Genomic DNA, 18,688 nt, shown 5'->3' with positions numbered 1-18,688 from the left:
CGCGGCCGCGTCACACTCCCCCCTCCTTTGGGAAGTGACGCTTCACCGTCACATAATTTCCACGGTTGGATGTGATGCGCCACCACCTTTCTCCGTCTTTTTCTATCCATCGCCGTTGGGTCCTTTTTTGTTTGTTCGCCAGGTTCGCCCTTATCTTTGCCAGTACTTCCTCCGATATCCTGGCTCCGGTTGGCACTGTCCACCCCAACTCGTTGGTGGTCTCGGTGTGGTCTCTTTTTGACCCTCCGTATCTCCAATTCTAATCCGCCACATCTCAGTGTATTTCCTGCTCCTGCCAGAAAGTCCATCCCTAGTAGGATTCCGCCATCGACGTTCGGTAGGATCATGAATGTTATTTCAAATCTCCGACCCCCGAACTCCACTCTTGCTCCAAATCCTCCGATCGCCTTCCGCCGTGATCCGTCCGCCAGCGATATTTCCGCGTTTATCCTGATCCACTGTCCCTCTCCTCTTAGATCCTGGAACATGTTCCTACTTATCGCGCTTCTCGTTGCTCCGGTGTCTATTATGCCCTTGGCACTCCTACACCCTATTCCGATTTGTGCTACTATTTGGTAGCCGTCGCATCTCATATCGCCTGTTGCTGGACCTATTCTTCTTTCCTGAGCTGCCAGCTTTACTGGCCCAGGCCTCCTCCGTTTCCCGCATTAGCTCGGCAACACTCCGTTGTCCTGACTCCGTTTCGTCCGCACACCCAGCAGAACAGCCTTGGTGGGTTGCCGCATGTGCGGGCCGTATGACCGGTTCCTCCGCATCTCATGCATACCTCGGGTCTTAGTGCCTGTGGTCCTGCTTGTTCGGTCTGTGCTCCCGTTTGCTCAATTTCCTCCACTTCCTCAGCTAGCTTAAGGAACTCCGTTAGCGTTGTAAATCCGTTCCTCCTCGTGTGCAGTTTTAGCTTGGTCCTGCAGTTCTTGTATACCCAATCCAGCTTTTCACCTTCCGACAGTTTCGTGAACCTCATGAGCTTCCTCAGGCTCATCGCGTATTCCCGTGCTGGTTCGTTCTCTCTCTGTCTCAACTGTGTTATTTGGGTTTGCAACCGCTCCTCGTACCTCGGTGGTAAGAAGTACTCTAACAGTTCCGTTCTCAATTGAACCCACGAGTCGATCTTTGTTGGTGTTGTGTTCCACCAATCTATGGCGCTTCCCTCCAGTATAAACGGCATTGTTTGGACCAGCTGATCGTGCCGTAGTCCGTATCCGGTGGCCCACTGCTCCATTTTCTCGAGGAATTCCAGCGGGTTTGTCGTCCCCTGGTATCTGATCCCCCAATTCCGCACTCTGTCGACTGTTCCCGTCTCCATTTCTCCTTCCATCTTTGTCTCCTTCCCGTCGTCCATCCTTGTCGATAAAGCAGCCACTGTTCTCCGTAAATCCTTACTTTTCCCCGACGGATCCAATCCGAATTCACTCGCGTATTCTGCTAGTTCGGGTTTTGTTGCCATATCACTCTCCCGGCGTCGGTTTCCTCTAGTCACCACCTTAGCCTGTTCGGGCGCCACCTGTGACGTTCAGACGTGCCTCGGGTAGTCAGGGCTGGCCAGGGTCGTCCAGGAAATTTCTTTCTTTCAGGACAGTGGTGCTAGAGAGGAATTCCCGACCCGAGTCCCAGTGATAATGCGCAGAGTTAACCTTAACTAGGCTTAAATATAGACGCAGAGTTTATTCATTCAATTTCTTGGTTACAATAATTATATATAAAAACTGTACAGGCTCCCTCGGCCTAGTTTCCGGCTTCCACAGCGAGGCTCTTCGTAGAGAATTATATGTAGGACCCTTAAGTCAGCATAGAGAATTATACGGACCCTTAAGTCAGCGTAGAGAATTATATGTAGGACCCTTAAGTCAGCGTAGAGAATTATATGTAGGACCCTTAAGTCAGCATAGAGAATTATACGGACCCTGAAGTCAGCGTAGAGAATTATACGGACCCTTAAGTCAGCGTAGAGAATTATATGTAGGACCCTTAAGTCAGCGTAGAGAATTATATGTAGGACCCTTAAGTCAGCATAGAGAATTATACGGACCCTGAAGTCAGCGTAAAGAATTATACGGACCCTTAATTCAGCGTAGAGAATTATACGGACCCTTAAGTCAGCGTAGATACGTAATTCGGACCCTGAAGTCAACGTATAGACATAAGTAGGAAGTCAGCGTAGATACGTAATTCGGACCCTGAAGTCAGCTAAGGAGGGGTATATACGTAGGGGGATTGATCTTACTCTCCAATAGTTACCACTCGTCGATCCTGGTCCTGATCCTGCTGCTTTCCCGCTCGCTGGTGACTTCCACCTCGGTCGACTCCGACCACCGACTGCCTATTCTGAGGCCAGCCGCCCGCTTTATATAGCCCTTGGCTTAGTGTGCCCGTATGTCCGTATGCCCGAATTGCCCGACTTAGTGTGGCCGGGTTTCGGGGTTAGTGTGCCCCTCTAGTTATTTAAGCGCGCTTGCGCGCCTTGTTTGAATTTGGCCCTGTTTATGATGATCATTTATTATGTTATGGTTTTATCTATTATTATGTATTATGCCTTATTTATTATGTATCATGTATTCGGTATTATTTATTATTTATAATGTAACGGGTGTTTTTTTTAGAGGTATAGAACTTTAAATTGCAATAAAACAACGATGGATTATTCGATTGACATGAATTTTATTGACATGAAAGATAATCTTGTGGCATTACATTTTAAATATGATTTCTGGCATATGACCGCCACGGCTGGCTCGGATGTAGTCCAATCTGGACGTCCAATTTGCAATGACTTTTTCCAACATATTTGGCCGTATATCGGCAATAACACGGCGAATGTTGTCTTCCAAATGGTTTAGCGTTTGTGGCTTATCCGCATAGACCAATGACTTTACATAGCCCCACAAAAAGTAGTCTAGCGGTGTTAAATCACAAGATCTTGGAGGCCAATTCACAGGTCCAAAACGTGAAATTAGGCGGTCACCAAACGTGTCTTTCAATAAATCGATTGTGGCACGAGCTGTGTGACACGTTGCGCCGTCTTGTTGGAACCACAGCTCCTGGACATTATGGTCGTTCAATTCAGGAATGAAAAAGTTAGTAATCATGGCTCTATACCGATCACCATTGACTGTAACGTTCTGGCCATCATCGTTTTTGAAGAAGTACGGACCAATGATTCCACCAGCCCATACAGCGCACCAAACAGTCAGTTTTTCTGGATGTAACGGTGTTTCGACATACACTTGAGGATTAGCTTCACTCCAAATGCGGCAGTTTTGTTTGTTGACGTAGCCATTCAACCAGAAGTGCGCTTCATCGCTAAACAAAATTCGCTTATGAAAATCGGGAACAACAGCAATCTCGTTTTGGGCCCATTCGACGAATCTACGCCTTGCTTGATGATCGTTTGGTTTCAATTCTTGCACGAGTTGGATTTTGTAAGCACGCAAACCAAGATCCTTCCGCAAAATCTTCCATAAAGTGGATGGACACAGATCCAATTCCTGTGCTCGATGGCGGATGGACTCATTCGGGTCTTCCTCAATGCTACGCTCTACAGCAGCAATAGCTTCTTCTGTACGCACCGTACGGCGTCTCTGGGGATGCGAGTTATCAATAAGAGTAAACGCGGTGCGAAAACGGTCCATGGTTAATCGAATTAACTGCTCTGATGGACGATTTTGTCGACGATAAAATGGACGTAGTGCGCGATACGTATTCCGCACAGAACCATTATTTTCGAAATAAAATTGCACTATTTGCAAGCGTTGTTCAGGCGTGAGTCTATTCATGACGAATTGCCAAACCAAACTGAGAATAAATCACTTGACAGCTGTTAAATCGGTCGCCATCTTGAACAGTAATGCCAACTTAAAGTTCTATACCTCTAAAAAAAACACCCGTTATTATTTATTATGACTTATTTATTATGAATTATTTATTATGAATTATGTTATTGTATTGAATTATTTAGTATTTATTGTGAATTATTTATTATGTTTTATTTATTGTTTGTTATTTATTATCTATTATTTATTATGTTTTATTTATTGTTTGTTATTTATTATCTATTATTTATTATTGTGCGCCGCCGCGTCACACGCTTAACGAGGCTTTGTAAAAAGAATATTAATTTAATGCAGTGCAGAATTCGAATATCATAAAAGACAATTAATGAAACCAACACTTATTCAATACCTGGATTTCAGCAAACAATTTTGCATAACCACAGATGCAAGTAAACAGGCATGGGGAGCGGTACTATCTTAAGACCATAACGGTCAACAGCTACCAGTGGCATACGCTTCAAGAACCTTTACAAAAGTAAACAACATAACAAGAACTAGCAGCTATTCATTGGTAGGTGTCACGGTTCGAACATTGTAATCTATAGTCAGTATTTTTTAAGTGAACTTAAAAGTGTTCCAGGCACGCTGTTTCATCAGCATCGATAGTTGGAAATTAGCCGGGAAATCTAACATTTTCATTGTCGTGCGAAAGTCTGGAGAACACACTCCGGGTTTGTCGTCCCCTGGTATCTGATCCCCCAATTCCGCACTCTGTCGACTGTTCCCGTCTCCATTTCTCCTTCCATCTTTGTCTCCTTCCCGTCGTCCATCCTTGTCGATAAAGCAGCCACTGTTCTCCGTAAATCCTTACTTTTCCCCGACGGATCCAATCCGAATTCACTCGCGTATTCTGCTAGTTCGGGTTTTGTTGCCATATCACTCTCCCGGCGTCGGTTTCCTCTAGTCACCACCTTAGCCTGTTCGGGCGCCACCTGTGACGTTCAGACGTGCCTCGGGTAGTCAGGGCTGGCCAGGGTCGTCCAGGAAATTTCTTTCTTTCAGGACAGTGGTGCTAGAGAGGAATTCCCGACCCGAGTCCCAGTGATAATGCGCAGAGTTAACCTTAACTAGGCTTAAATATAGACGCAGAGTTTATTCATTCAATTTCTTGGTTACAATAATTATATATAAAAACTGTACAGGCTCCCTCGGCCTAGTTTCCGGCTTCCAAATTCTCCGCTCCGAATTCCGTCGAGTACCCTTGAATCAACGTAAGCCTATGTTGTTGGACCCTGAAGTCAGCGTAGAGAATTATACGTAGGACCCTGAAGTCAGCGTAGAGAATTATACGGACCCTGAAGTCAGCGTAGAGAAATATACGGACCCTTAAGTCAGCGTAGAGAATTATATGTAGGACCCTTAAGTCAGCATAGAGAATTATACGGACCCTTAAGTCAGCGTAGAGAATTATATGTAGGACCCTTAAGTCAGCGTAGAGAATTATATGTAGGACCCTTAAGTCAGCATAGAGAATTATACGGACCCTGAAGTCAGCGTAGAGAATTATACGGACCCTTAAGTCAGCGTAGAGAATTATATGTAGGACCCTTAAGTCAGCGTAGAGAATTATATGTAGGACCCTTAAGTCAGCATAGAGAATTATACGGACCCTGAAGTCAGCGTAAAGAATTATACGGACCCTTAAGTCAGCGTAGAGAATTATACGGACCCTGAAGTCAGCGTAGATAATTATACGGACCCTTAAGTCAGCGTAGATACGTAATTCGGACCCTGAAGTCAACGTATAGACATAAGTAGGACCCTGAAGTCAGCGTAGATACGTAATTCGGACCCTGAAGTCAGCTAAGGAGGGGTATATACGTAGGGGGGTGGATCTTACTCTCCAATAGTTACCACTCGTCGATCCTGGTCCTGATCCTGCTGCTTTCCCGCTCGCTGGTGACTTTCACCTCGGTCGACTCCGACCACCGACTGCCTATTCTGAGGCCAGCCGCCCACTTTATATAGCCCTTGGCTTAGTGTGCCCGTATGTCCGTATGTCCGAATTGCCCGACTTAGTGTGGCCGGGTTTCGGGGTTAGTGTGCCCCTCTAGTTATTTGGGCGCGCTTGCGCGCCTTGTTTGAATTTGGCCTTGTTTATGATGATCATTTATTATGTTATGGTTTTATCTATTATTATGTATTATGCCTTATTTATTATGTATCATGTATTCGGTATTATTTATTATTTATTATGTATTATTTATTATGTTTTATTTATTGTTTGTTATTTATTATCTATTATTTATTATTGTGCGCGGCCGCGTCACACGCTTAACGAGGCTTTGTAAAAAGAATATTAATTTAATGCAGTGCAGAATTCGAATATCATAAAAGACAATTAATGAAACCAACACTTATTCAATACCTGGATTTCAGCAAACAATTTTGCATAACCACAGATGCAAGTAAACAGGCATGGGGAGCGGTACTATCTTAAGACCATAACGGTCAACAGCTACCAGTGGCATACGCTTCAAGAACCTTTACAAAAGTAAACAACATAACAAGAACTAGCAGCTATTCATTGGTAGGTGTCCCGGTTCGAACATTGTAATCTATAGTCAGTATTTTTTAAGTGAACTTAAAAGTGTTCCAGGCACGCTGTTTCATCAGCATCTATAGTTGGAAATAAGCCGGGAAATCTAACATTTTCATTGTCGTGCGAAAGTCTGGAGGACACACTGCGGTGAGCTAGAGTTAAGCTAGTTCCAATTGTCATAGCCATGATCTTACAGAATAAAACAAGCGTACTACCACGAGTTAGTCTACCCCTTTCTTTCGGGATCCATGATGGAGTAGCCGTTTAAGGCAACTCCGTGCGCACGACGACAGCTTTTATTCTTGCACTGTAATGACGGCTTAGACGGCAAGCTACAGAGTTGCAGGAGCTGGAATGACGGTTTAGACGGCCAGCGAGGAGGATTTGTGAGCGCAGTCAGCGCTACGTACCCGCAGAGGAGTCGCAGCCAGCGACATAGAAAGGCGCATCCAGCGCCGAGCGCGGTACAACCGGGTCGCAGCCAGCGACGAGGAGACGAAGTGGAGCGTCACTTGCGGAGACCGCAGCCAGCGGTAACGAGCGCAAGGAACGACAAGCATCAACGTCCGCAGCCAGCAGTCACAAGGCGTCGGAGAAACCATTTTAAGCGCGCACAGGCGCCGCCATATTGGCAGCATTCCCCAAGGAAGAGTGCCCGGCTGAATGGAGGGACAGCCACCCCTATACCCCGGCCACTACGGTGACTACAGTAGCTTTCCAACCTTGAAGTACTGCTGTCACAGCTGCGAGCTCAGCGCCGGAGACGAACCAGTCCCTCACATTGGATTTCAAGGAGAGGATCGCAGCGTTGGAGAAGGAGCTGAAGAAAGTCAGAGCTCGGGAATGTGCGAGCACCGCCAATTTCGCGCCAATCGCAGTTGGCCCAAGCTCAGTTGGCGCCAACAACGGGGTCGGGTCAGTGCCCTATAACGGTGCGGCCTGCACGCTGCCGCCATCTTGAAGTGGAGCATTGCTAACCACTAGCAACCAATTTGTGGAGCCACTGTGTGCAACAAAAACTGTGCAGTCAGCGCATAGATTCGAGGTACCGAACGTGAGCGTCCAATGTGGCAACAGCATCGCCACTTGTTAGATCCTAAGCCGCGATTACGCCGTATGGAACCCAGGGAGCCTATAGACCACAAAAGCTTCCGGACTTGCCTGCATTTGGAGGGCAGGCGGAGGTCTCGCCCTTCTTCAGCTGTGCGTTCGTTAAGACGACCCGAGCGTACAATTGCAAGGATCTGGAGAACAAACAGAGGTTGATGATGGCGCTGAAGGACGAAGCCCGCGAGACAGTAAATGCGTTTCTAATTCACCCAGGAAATGTCAACGCCGTTATGGAGCAGCTGCGCTTTAGGTTCGGCCGACTGGAGCAGCTGATACGCAGCCAACTCAACAGTGTGCCAGAGGTGCAGCCGATCTCGAAGCTCAACTTGGCGAAGATCATTCCCTTCGTGACTCTAGTAAGCAACCTCTCGGCCTTCTTGCAGTCAGCGAAGGCGGAGCAGCACGTGGGGAAGCCAACCCTCATGGAGGAGCTTGTGGCCAAGCTTCCTACAAGCAAGCGAATGGAGTGGGTCAGGCATGCTGCAGCGATTGCGCCCTTCCCCACTGTAGAACACTTCAACGCGCGGCTGCGGGAGTACGCAAACGTGGTTTACACTGTCTTGGATGTCGAGGGAAAGGAACCGAGGCGTCGAGTTCTGCATGCGAGTGTCGACCATTTCAAAGGCGAACAGAATGATCGCCATGGAGGTTGTCCATGACTGCGGAAGACAACACGCAATCACGAATTGCCAAGAATTCGTTGGAGCTTCGCCGCCGGGAAGGTGGAGCATTGTGAGGAGACAACGACTCTGCTTCACATGCCTACGAAGCGAGCACGCTACCACAACTTGCTATATGCAATCTGAGTGCCAGATCAGTAGATGGCGGAGGATGCATCATCGTCTGCTACGTGACGCGGACGAGGAGCGAAGGCCGCAGCAGCGAGGTGGTTTGAGACGCCACGGAGGGAACCAGCAGTCACCAGTTTCCAGAAGCAGCCCGGCCAAGATGTCTTTGCTACGAGATGGTTACAGGGACTAGCAGCGAGCAGTTTCCAGAAACAGCCTGGAGAGAAGTGCTCCGCTTGAAGCGGGAGTGCCCACTCAAAGAATTTTAGTCTGCGTTGACACCGAAGGAGACCGCCTGCTGTTCCGTATACTGCCCGTTACGCTGTACGGAGCTGTTCGTAGGGTGGATACGTACGCGCTTCTAGACGAAGGATCCTCCGTCACGATGATCGATGACGAGCTGCGAAGGGATCTTGGAGTACAAGGAGAGCATTGACAGCTAAACACCCAATGGTTCGGAGGTAGGTCAGCCAGAGAGCCTACCAACGTGGTAAGTCTGCAGATAAGTGGAGTCGAACAGGTTGCAGCCGGATGAGGTCACGGTGAGGAGCGACCGGTTATTGGAATTGCCACATTTTGGTGTCGAAAACCCCAAAAAGCCCTGCAAAGTACGGCTTGTATTCGACACTGCAGCCAAAGTTGGAGGAACCTCCCTAAATTCGGCGCTGGACAAAGAGCATCAGCACTATAAGTATTTGCCAGTTGTGCTTTTCCACTTTAGAAAGGGAGCAGTCGGAGTCTACGGCGACATCAAGGAGATGTTCCAAGTACTGATCCGGTCTGAGGATAGATGTTCCCAACGATTCCTCTGGAGAGATGGCGACGACAAGGGAGATCCGGATGTCTACGAGATGGGGGTAATGACATTTGGAGCAGCATGTTCGCCAAGCGCTGCACATTACGTGAATACTCTGAATGCCCTGAAGTTTCGAGATTCGGATCCGAGAGCAGTCAAGGCCATCACCGACTACCACTATGTCGACGACTACGTGGACAGTTTCTCTACAGAGAGCGAGGCTATCATCATATCTACCAGGGTGTAGGATATACACGCGGAATGACTTCAGGTTAAACGTGGTGTATCATCGAGTGCCAAGCTGCGTCCTAAGTGGAGATCAAGTCCCTACGAAGAGGGAATATTTGAGCCTGGTGATGTCCCCTGGAGTTGCTAGAGATTTGGAGGCAGATGATCCAGTGGGATGAGCCGCTACCGGAGGAGCTAGGCAAGGCCTTTGCGACTTGGCACAAAGGGATGGACGCCGTGGAACATTTCCGATGTCCTCGCCATTACTTCGGAGACGGACGGTGTGCTGGTGAGTTTCGTATGCGCAAAGACGGATCCCACGGCTGGAGTTGCAGGCAGCAGTCCTTAGAACCAGGCTGATGAACACTGTCAAAGAGGAGCACTGTGTGGTCATCACGGACCTGGTGTTATGGACAGACTTTTTGTGCTGACTCTAGAGCTGGCTCCAGGCTTTCTCAAAATTTTGTTCAAAAGCCAGAGAGCGAAGAGGCTCTAGAGCCAGCAGCTCTCTTGTACTTCAGCAACTTCAGCTCTGGAACACGGGAACGTCTGGCCGTGATGTAAGCTGTAGTTTGTTCATCTCTATGCTATTGAATATGAGCAGGCAATCAAAACTCAAATTCAGCTCGGCATCGGCTGCCGATTTCATTAAAATATAGAGCATCTAGCGAATCTTAGTCTATATGCAGTTTTAATTTGGTCATTCAGATGCAAGCGCTCATCTAAATCAATCAAATTGACTAATCCAATTAAATCCACAGTAACTTCACTAGCAATAACCTTAAGCCGGTTAAAATAAACCTCGATTTTGCATTTAAGGCCCGCTATCTTATCAGAAACCGATGGTAGGCACATCAGCAATAGACATGTTATTATTGTAAAACTACGTCTCAGCAAAGAGGAAAAGTGCATGCAAAAAAACGTAATCGAACTTTTGAAATCACCAAACTTGCTAAATTTAGTTAACATGAACAAAAATAACAATGTTCCCGATTTTGATGCTAGCAATAGTGATAGTGATTCAGATTCTGAAAATCCTTTTTCAATAGATCTTGATGTAGAACACGACTTTTATGAACATTTTTAAATGTAGTATACTTATTTATAGTAATTTTGAATGCATTGATATTTTTTAGTTATTAATATTATTTCTATCAACGTAGCTGAGTAACGGAGTCGGGGAACTCGAGTTAAGCATTCTGTCTTGTATGAATTTATGCAATATGTTCAACCTTCAATGGACCTTGAGGGATGACATACCCGTTAACCAAAACTTGGGTCGAACTTTGCGAGACGCCACACGGAGTAGAAAAACGTCTTAAGTAAGAAAAATGTATATTTACCCATTTCTTTAATAATGGCCCACTTCTTGTCATTCGATAGAAAGAAAGGTTTTTAGGGGGTTTTTAAGCTAAATATTTTCTTCTAAGTAATTTTTTGAGAGTATTTTAAATTACTGATAGTTATTAAGAGTGCACATTTTGTAGGATTTAAATGAATTAATTGGAGATTGATCTGAATGAATTTTGGAATATAAGCTAAAATTATCTGCCTAGTACTTGTGCCAAATTTTACGAGATGAACCAAGGAGCCGTAGGGACTTGTCTACGGGACAATAATACCTTTACCTTACATTGCACATTGAGCTAAATTCCAAAAAAGTGGCGTTGTCGCGGAACGGTTTAGGGCTATCGATAGTTAGTGAAGTATCAATTTAGAGTCCCCAGAACTTAAAGCTATTTGTGTCAGGATTTTCGATGTATATGTATTTGGGCACACTAAATCGAGTAAAGCAAAGCTTAAATTCGGCGGGCTAAATCACTCCGTTTTTGCTATCACATTGCGAGGGATGATATACTGCGGTATGTAAGATAGAAATGGTATTTCAGGTTAAGTTCAACCCTTGTATATTCTTCAAGAATAAAACTAACGCAGCGCAACGCACTGATATCTGCGAGATGATGCCTACTAAGCATTCGCCTCGACGGAGCCCCAGACTGGATGTCTCGGGTGTTCCCGCAACTGCGACCACCACGGCCACCGCAACTGGCAACCCGGCCAGCTCTGCGAGTGTGGCTGGTGATCGGCATGTTTGAGTGAAAAGGTGCCATGTCTGAAAGCAGCACCACGGCAGGTTCGAGTGAGAACCTGCCCAGGCAGATTACGAATGACAATCTGCAACTGGAGCTTGAAGTGACGTCATCTTTGGATGCGCCGTTGCCGTCACAATTGAGTGCAAGTTTGTCGCCACAATTGAGTGGATTTTTGGCGCCAACGTTCGGCGGCCATTGGGAAAATAGGCAACCTGTCACACGGAGTACAACAACGTCAGTGAGCTACTCTCCGCCGTTTTGTGTCACCGCCACGGCGCAGCCTGAACGAGGTTATGTTCATCAGCCACGGGAGCCAACACACAATTTGGAGGTATCAACGCCATCGCGTCAAACATATGGAGTGGCAACGACGAGCATACCTGGGTGGACGCCACGCAGACTGCCTGATCTTCCCGAGTTTGAGGGTCAGCCGGAAGAATGGCCAATATTCCTGTGAGCTTTCACGGAGACAACGGCAGCTTACCAGTGTACACAATTGGAGAATAATCAGAGGCTAGTGAAGGCCCTGAAGGGTGAAGCCCGAACAGCAGTGAAGTCGCTGCTCATCCACCTTAGCAACGTGAAAGCTGTTATGGAGCAGTTACGATTCCGGTATGGACGTCCGGAGCTACTGATCCGTAGCCAATTGGAGAGCGTGCGCGATGTACAGCCAATTCAGGAGGCCAACATCGCAAGGATCGTGCCGTTCGCCACAAGGGTGAGCAACCTGGCAGCGTTCCTGCAGTCAACCGCGACCGGCAGCTAGCACTAGGGAACCCAACCCTAATGGAGGAGATGATTGCCAAGTTGCCTGTGAGCAAGAGGTTGGAATGGGTGAAGCACGTGGTTACGATACAGCCGTATCCGACAGTGGTGCACCTAAGCGAGTGGCTTCATGAATTCGTTAAATTGGTGTGCACTGTCACGGACGTCGGAATCAAAGAGCACCCGAAGCGAAGGGTATTGCACGCGAATAGTGCTCGAGAGGAGGAGCGGTATGCAGACCGCCCCAGATGTTGCCCCTTGTGTGAGGAACAACACGAGATCAAGGACTGCAAGAAATTCAACCACGCTTCTATGGCAACGCGGATCGATTCCGCGAAAAAGTACCAGAATCTTATGTAGCGTTTGCGACATTGACATAGAAAGTTTCTGAAATTTTTCAGCACCTATTGCTAAATTGCAGTTTATAGCAATAAGAATATTATGCAGATTCCAAAGTAAAATTTCATCATATTTTGACCGCACTTTTACAGATACCTTTAACATGAAGCTCAAATCTTCTTGTTTTTGCTAAACTTTTCCCTTTTTTTTCTTCGCTCAGCATACTTTCTCTAATTTGGCCAAATACCCAGTCAGTAAGGGCGGAATAGTTGCGACCGCTGTCGATCCAAGCATTCAGCTGAGTTGCATGGCATAAAATATATTTAAAAAATATGTTTAATATATAATACATTCTGTAGTTTATTTTGACATACATAACATGACGCGACCCAGCGCGAAAAGTTAGGTCTACTCAACAGAACCCAAGCCATTTTGTTTGGTTACATCTATTTTTGGACAGTACAAAAAAATACATATAAATAACAAACGATTAATGTTAACACAAAATGTTTTCCGCCAAATTGTATCGAAAAAGTCAGCTGACTAATCCTCCACTATGAAAATCAATTAAAATGACAGGGCTGCATTTTCAGCAAAAATATTGATTGATTATTTAAATATAAATAATCTATTTTATTTATTAGATATTATTAAGTTAAAATTAAGATTTGAGACGACAAAAGTTATGCCATACTTACTCAATATCAATATTTGCATTCTTTAAACCGACCAAACACATAATGTAACAGGATGCGTGAAGTCCAAAATACCTATTACAGTTACAAATATTTACTATTATTTAGAACAAAGAAAATATTTATTAAAAAAAACTTATATCAAGTTACTCTGTTATAAAATATTTGTAAACAGCTCTACCAAAAAAATACACGTAGCAATAGCAGATCCCAATATCCAGACAATAATAAATCCCGCAAAGTTTGACATGCCAAGCGTAACCGGACCAATATCTTTAGTTCCTGTCATTGTTTCTTGGACTTGTTGCTGTATCTTCAGATTTAAGTTATCGGCAACTACACGGAATTCCCAGTATTTATCGAAACCAGAAGAATGCCAGCTATATATCAAAGTATTGAATTTCTCAAGGAGGGGCCAAAGTCTGGGAACAAAAGCCACCGTATATTGAAAATAAAGATCGTCCTTCATTATAACTAACTGGTCAACCGCTTCAGGCCCCAAATAGTTCCCAATAGCAAAGTGACCTACAGATCAACAAAAATAAAACATTGGTTATTTTAATTAATTCTTGTTCTTACCGAATGGCAGACGCTCCACCGTAAATCCAATGCGAATATCCTCGCCCTGGGCTAAGCGTAGCAACTCATCGTCGCTATAGATGTGAAAATTGTACAATATTTCTTTCACTAATGGCTTTTATAGAAAGAAACGTTTGCTACTCTGAGATAATGTTCGTCATTAAAAACACTTACCTCTTCAGAAGCGCGTATGGCAGAGACCCATGCCTCAGAGTTGGCCGCCCACTGTAATCGGTGCAATCGTAAACGCTGGACTGTGTCGGCTGCCTCGCCCAGGCTGGGAATTGTCAATATACTGGCAAGCCCACCAGCATATATACTGGTTATGATTAAATCATTAAGAAAGCAGGCAAAGAGTAGTACACGAACTGTCAGTGAATATGCCTTGCTGTTTTCGGATTGCGATATGAAAAGCTTAAAGGTGGTAAATACTCCAAACCTTATGCAAGTCCTCCAGCCCTCACGGTAACTAGGTAGTTCATACAGCGCTTGCTCACTTTTATATGCAAAAACCAATCCCACGGCTTCCACACATAGACATAATAGAATTGCAGCCCATAAAGATTCTTTGAAAGGCTTTAAGGGAAGATACCAACTGGTCAGCCGTAATGGCGCTGGTACAAGACATGTTATTCCAGAACGTACAAGATACATGGAGAGGTCTAAGTATGTGTAATCTTCGGACCACGAGTACATAGCTCCAATGCATATATCTGCTTTACGATTAATAAGCATACCAAGGGCACCATCTCCAGACATATTTGGATAAACTTGGCCCCAATCATCTGCGTCAGCTACGAAAATAAGAAAGAAGATTCTTTATAACTAACTTAGACCAAAACATAAACCAACATTGTCTATTTATACCCGTTACTCGTAGAGTAAAAGGGTATACAAGATTCGTTGAAAAGTATGTTACAGGCAGAAAAAAGCGTTTCCGACCATATAAGTTATATATAAGCCGAGTCGATCTGGCCATGTCCATCTGTCCGTCCGTCTGTCCGTCCGTATTACAAGTCTAATACAATAATGAAAAAATATCAAAACCTTTTTCAAAAGTGTGGGCGTGGCAGTTTTAGGCGGTTTGTGGGCGTTAGAGTGGGCGTGGCAACATGAATCGACAAACTTGCGCTGCGTCTATGTCCCTGGAGTCTGTATGCTTAATCTCAACATTCAAGCTTTTGTAGTTCCTGAGGTCTCGACGTTCATACGGACAGACGGCCAGACGGACGGACAGGGACATGGCAGATCGATCGACTACTGATCTGATCAGAATATATACTTTATGTTGAAACGCTTCTCTGTTACATACATTTTGAACGAATCTAGTTACCCTTTTACTCTACGAGTAACGGGTATAATTACTTCCGGAAAAGTTAGAATTCACTGTCGGAACTTCAACATAAGCTTGGAAAGTTGGTCAGCTTGCTTCTCTTTTTAAACACCCACCTCGAGGAGTATTTTCTACATGACGAACAAATTTAACACAGTAAGTGAGCGAGGCGCTCAGTTTTTTTCCAAATCGACAGAAATTTACAAGACTAACAAAAATGTGAGAAAATAGCAAAACATTTTTCAAAAGAGTGGGCGTGACAGTTTTGTGCGGTTTGTGGGCGTTTTTTGCCATCGAACTTGATAAATGTGGGATTGTAAGTTAGTATAATTAGGCAGCCTAGATGTATTGGGAGTGAACACACTGTTTCTTATTCCACCAGAACCGCCAAGTATTTCATCAGCCAGATCCGAATAGCATTGCCGACAATCTCTCTCTCTTTCACGGTATCTCTCAAATAATATGTTGAAGTTAGTCGCTGCTGAATTTTTAACTAGGTCAGTCGATGCGTCCATAGTGCCAGAGTCGTAGGTTTTTCATTTACAACCTTGTAAACATTACCCAAACAAATAAACATAATTTGTATTATCCCTACATAAATATATGCCATATCTACCTGAATGGTACAACGCGGACACCAATCTGAAGTTGCTTAAGGATAAAAAATATGCAGTCAACAGTAGCAACGATATCCTGCAACTTTGTATATAACTCTCTGAGTCATGAACGACATTTTTTATATATAAGGTATCCGAAATGAGTAAGTAAACAACAATACCTCTAACAGTTTCATCTACAAAATGCAATTCCTTTTTTTTCTTAAAATTTCTTTTTTTAGTTTTCCAATAGAATCTGAATAAGTACCGTAAGGTTTCCATGTTCGATCACTTTTAGTAGATATGGCTGGCGTCTGTGAGCGAAATATTTATATATCACTCTGTGCTCGGTCGCATAACGCTGATGACGTTGAATAGGACTATTTCTTTTTTAATTCATTGCTTATAATTAATATAAATAAATAAAAGTGAGTTTTGTCGAAACAATATTTGTATTCCTGTTACTCGTAGAGTATACTAGAGGGTATACTAGATTCGTTGAAAAGTATATAACAGGCAGAAGACCATAGACCAACATTAACATTGACAGTTGTTGCCGATTAGTGGGCGTTAGAGTGAGCGTGGCAAAAAGTGTTTTGGCAAATCGATAAAAATTTACAAGACTAATACAAAAATGAAAAAATATCAAAACATTTTTCAAAAGAGTGGGCGTGACAGTTTTGTGCGGTTTGTGGGCGTTAGGGTGGGCGTGGAAAATTTTTGTTTGGCAAATCGATAGAAAATTACATGATAAATAATTACATGATACTTTTTTGCCATCGAACTTGATAAATGTGGTATTGGAGTAAGTTAGTATAATTAGGCAGCCTAGATGTATTGGGAGTGTACACACTGTTTCTTATTTCACCAGAACCGCCAAGTATTTCATCAGCCAGATCCGAATAGCATTGCCGACAATCTCTCTCTCTTTCACGGTATCTCTTAAATAATATGTTGAATTTAGTCGCTGCCATAGTGCCAGAGTCGTAGTTTTTTCATTTTACAACCTTGGAAACATTACCCAAACAAATAAACATAATTTGTATTATCCCTACATAAATATATGCCATATCTACCTGAATGGTACAACGCGGACACCAATCTGAAATTGCTTAAGGATAAAAAATATCCAATCAACAGTAGCAACGATATTCTGCAACTTTGTATATAACTCTCTGAGTCATGAACGACATTTTTTATATATAAGGTATCCGAAATGAGTAAGTAAACAACAGTACCTCTAACAGTTTCATCCACAAAATGCAATTCCTTTTTTTTCTTAAAATTTATTTTTTTAGTGTTTCATTAGACTCTGAATAAGTACCGTAAGGTTTCAAAGTTCGATCACTTTTAGTAGATATGGTTGCCACGCCCACTCTATCGCCCACAAACCTCCTAAAACTTCCACGCCCACACTTTTGAAAAATGTTTTGATATTTTTTCATTTTTGTATTAGTCTTGTAAATTTCTATCGATTTGCCCAAAAACTTTTTGCCAAACCCACTCTAACGCCCACAAACCGCCCAAAACTGCCACGCCTACACTTTTGAAAACTGTTTTGATATTTTTTCATTTTTGTATTAGACTTGTAAATTTCTATCGATTTGCCAAACAAGTTTTTGCCACGCCCACTCTAACGCCCTCAAACCGACAAAAATGTCAGTGTTGAAGATTCTCCTTCGCACTTCCACTAGCTGAGTAACGGGTATCAGATAGTCGGGGAACTCGACTATAGCGTTCTCTCTTGTTCTTTTTTAATTAATTGCTTATAATAAATATAAATAAATAAAAGTGAGTTTTGTCGAAACAAGATTTGTATTCCTGTTACTCGTAGAGTATACTAAAGGGTATACTAGATTCGTTGAAAAGTAAGTAACAGGCAGAAGACCAGAGACCATAGAAAGTATATATATTCTTGATCAATATAGCCGAATCGATTTGGCCATGTCTATCTGTCCGTCCGTATGAACGTCGAGATCTCAGAAACTACAAAAGCTAGAAAGTTGAGATTGAGCATACAGACTCCAGAGACATAGACGCCACGCCCACTCTAACGCCCACAAAAATGTTTTGATAATTTTTCATTTTTTTATAGGCGCCCTATCGGTACTCAACTGCTCACGAGACTTATCGATAGTATGGCTTTTAGTCGATTTTGAGATCTTGGTAACACTAAGATCGAGTGTGGCACTGCTGGTAGAGTGGCCGTGCGTGATATATCGAGAAGGAGAATAAGAAAAGCACACACGCGGCGGCAGAAATTGAAAATGGAGAAGCAACAGGGGCTCGCTACACAATCAATAACTTTAGAAATAACTACGATCCGTCATCAGAAGTGGGATAGTGTTTTCGTCTACAAACCATGGAAGACCAACTGCGCATCTTGATGTAGTACCAAAACCAAAGTTTCCTGGAAAACGCTGCAATCGTCTATACGAGAACCCGCACAAAATGGCGTCGTCATATTGCCAAAATTTAACGCCGACATTCCAGGCGCCGACGCTACTCAATGGTGTTCTACAGTTGACATTATTTTGGTTGAAAAACCACTGGAAGGCAGTGCTTTAATATTGACATTAACTAAATCGCTGGAAGGAAGTGTGTCCCAAAGGCTTTCAGAAGTGTGCTATGTCGGTGTGACGTGGCCGGAATTTAAACAGTTATTTCAACAACGCTACGCAAATGCAGAGACGCCAGCCGCCATGTTTTTACAGTTACTGAAAAGTCGCCCCGGCAACAGCAATGCCTTGCGATATATGCTAGTCGCTTGGTGACGTCACTCGTTTTCAAGTGGAAGGGCTTGGATACCGAGAGGAGTGCTGTGTCTGTGGTTTGACATCTGGCCAACTTTGATCGCCGATTACAAAGAATTGCGTACACTGCCGAGATCAAGAACAGACGCGATCTACAGGCTGTGTTGCAGGTCTTCGCTTTTGACAGTCGTACATATCATTCTGGGAATAAGAAATCTGG

At 44.1% G+C, this 18,688-nt stretch overlaps 1 protein-coding gene and 1 long non-coding RNA gene across 3 annotated transcripts; one reads left to right on the top strand and one right to left on the bottom strand.

The window, feature by feature from the left end:
• The first annotated feature begins 4,041 nt into the window (after window positions 1-4,041).
• On the top strand, window positions 4,042-9,887 carry LOC122626678. 2 transcript variants are annotated; one of them, XR_006326725.1, is made up of 4 exons: window positions 4,042-4,362; window positions 6,231-6,381; window positions 6,451-6,540; window positions 6,590-9,887. It is a non-coding gene; the product is annotated as an uncharacterized LOC122626678 (long non-coding RNA). The 2 variants fall into 2 exon arrangements; XR_006326724.1 differs by having other exon boundaries at window positions 4,049-4,362; window positions 6,443-6,540.
• Window positions 9,888-11,239: 1,352 nt separating this feature from the next.
• Window positions 11,240-15,997, bottom strand: LOC122624150. The gene is made up of 4 exons (XM_043803597.1): window positions 15,984-15,997; window positions 13,961-14,603; window positions 13,787-13,901; window positions 11,240-13,732 (listed from the first exon to the last, which is right to left on the bottom strand). The coding sequence occupies exons 1-4, from the start codon at window positions 15,995-15,997 to the stop codon at window positions 13,362-13,364; spliced, it is 1,143 nt and encodes a 380-aa protein (XP_043659532.1). The 3' UTR covers window positions 11,240-13,361.
• Between the last annotated feature and the right edge of the window lie 2,691 nt (window positions 15,998-18,688).

The sequence above is a fragment of the Drosophila teissieri genome, chromosome 2L (genome assembly GCF_016746235.2).
Source record: "Drosophila teissieri strain GT53w chromosome 2L, Prin_Dtei_1.1, whole genome shotgun sequence".
In the NCBI taxonomy this organism is placed as follows: Eukaryota; Metazoa; Arthropoda; class Insecta; order Diptera; family Drosophilidae; genus Drosophila; species Drosophila teissieri.
This window is presented reverse-complemented; position numbering and strand designations above follow the sequence as displayed.

What these genes read in the sequence shown, in the direction of transcription:
- LOC122624150 (XM_043803597.1), bottom strand. An exon ending in CCATACGCGCTTCTGAAGAG is followed by an intron (nt 13,902 to 13,960) that starts GTAAGTGTTTTT and finishes TTTCTATAAAAG; the next exon opens with CCATTAGTGAAAGAAATATT. An exon ending in GGTGGAGCGTCTGCCATTCG is followed by an intron (nt 13,733 to 13,786) that starts GTAAGAACAAGA and finishes GTTGATCTGTAG; the next exon opens with GTCACTTTGCTATTGGGAAC.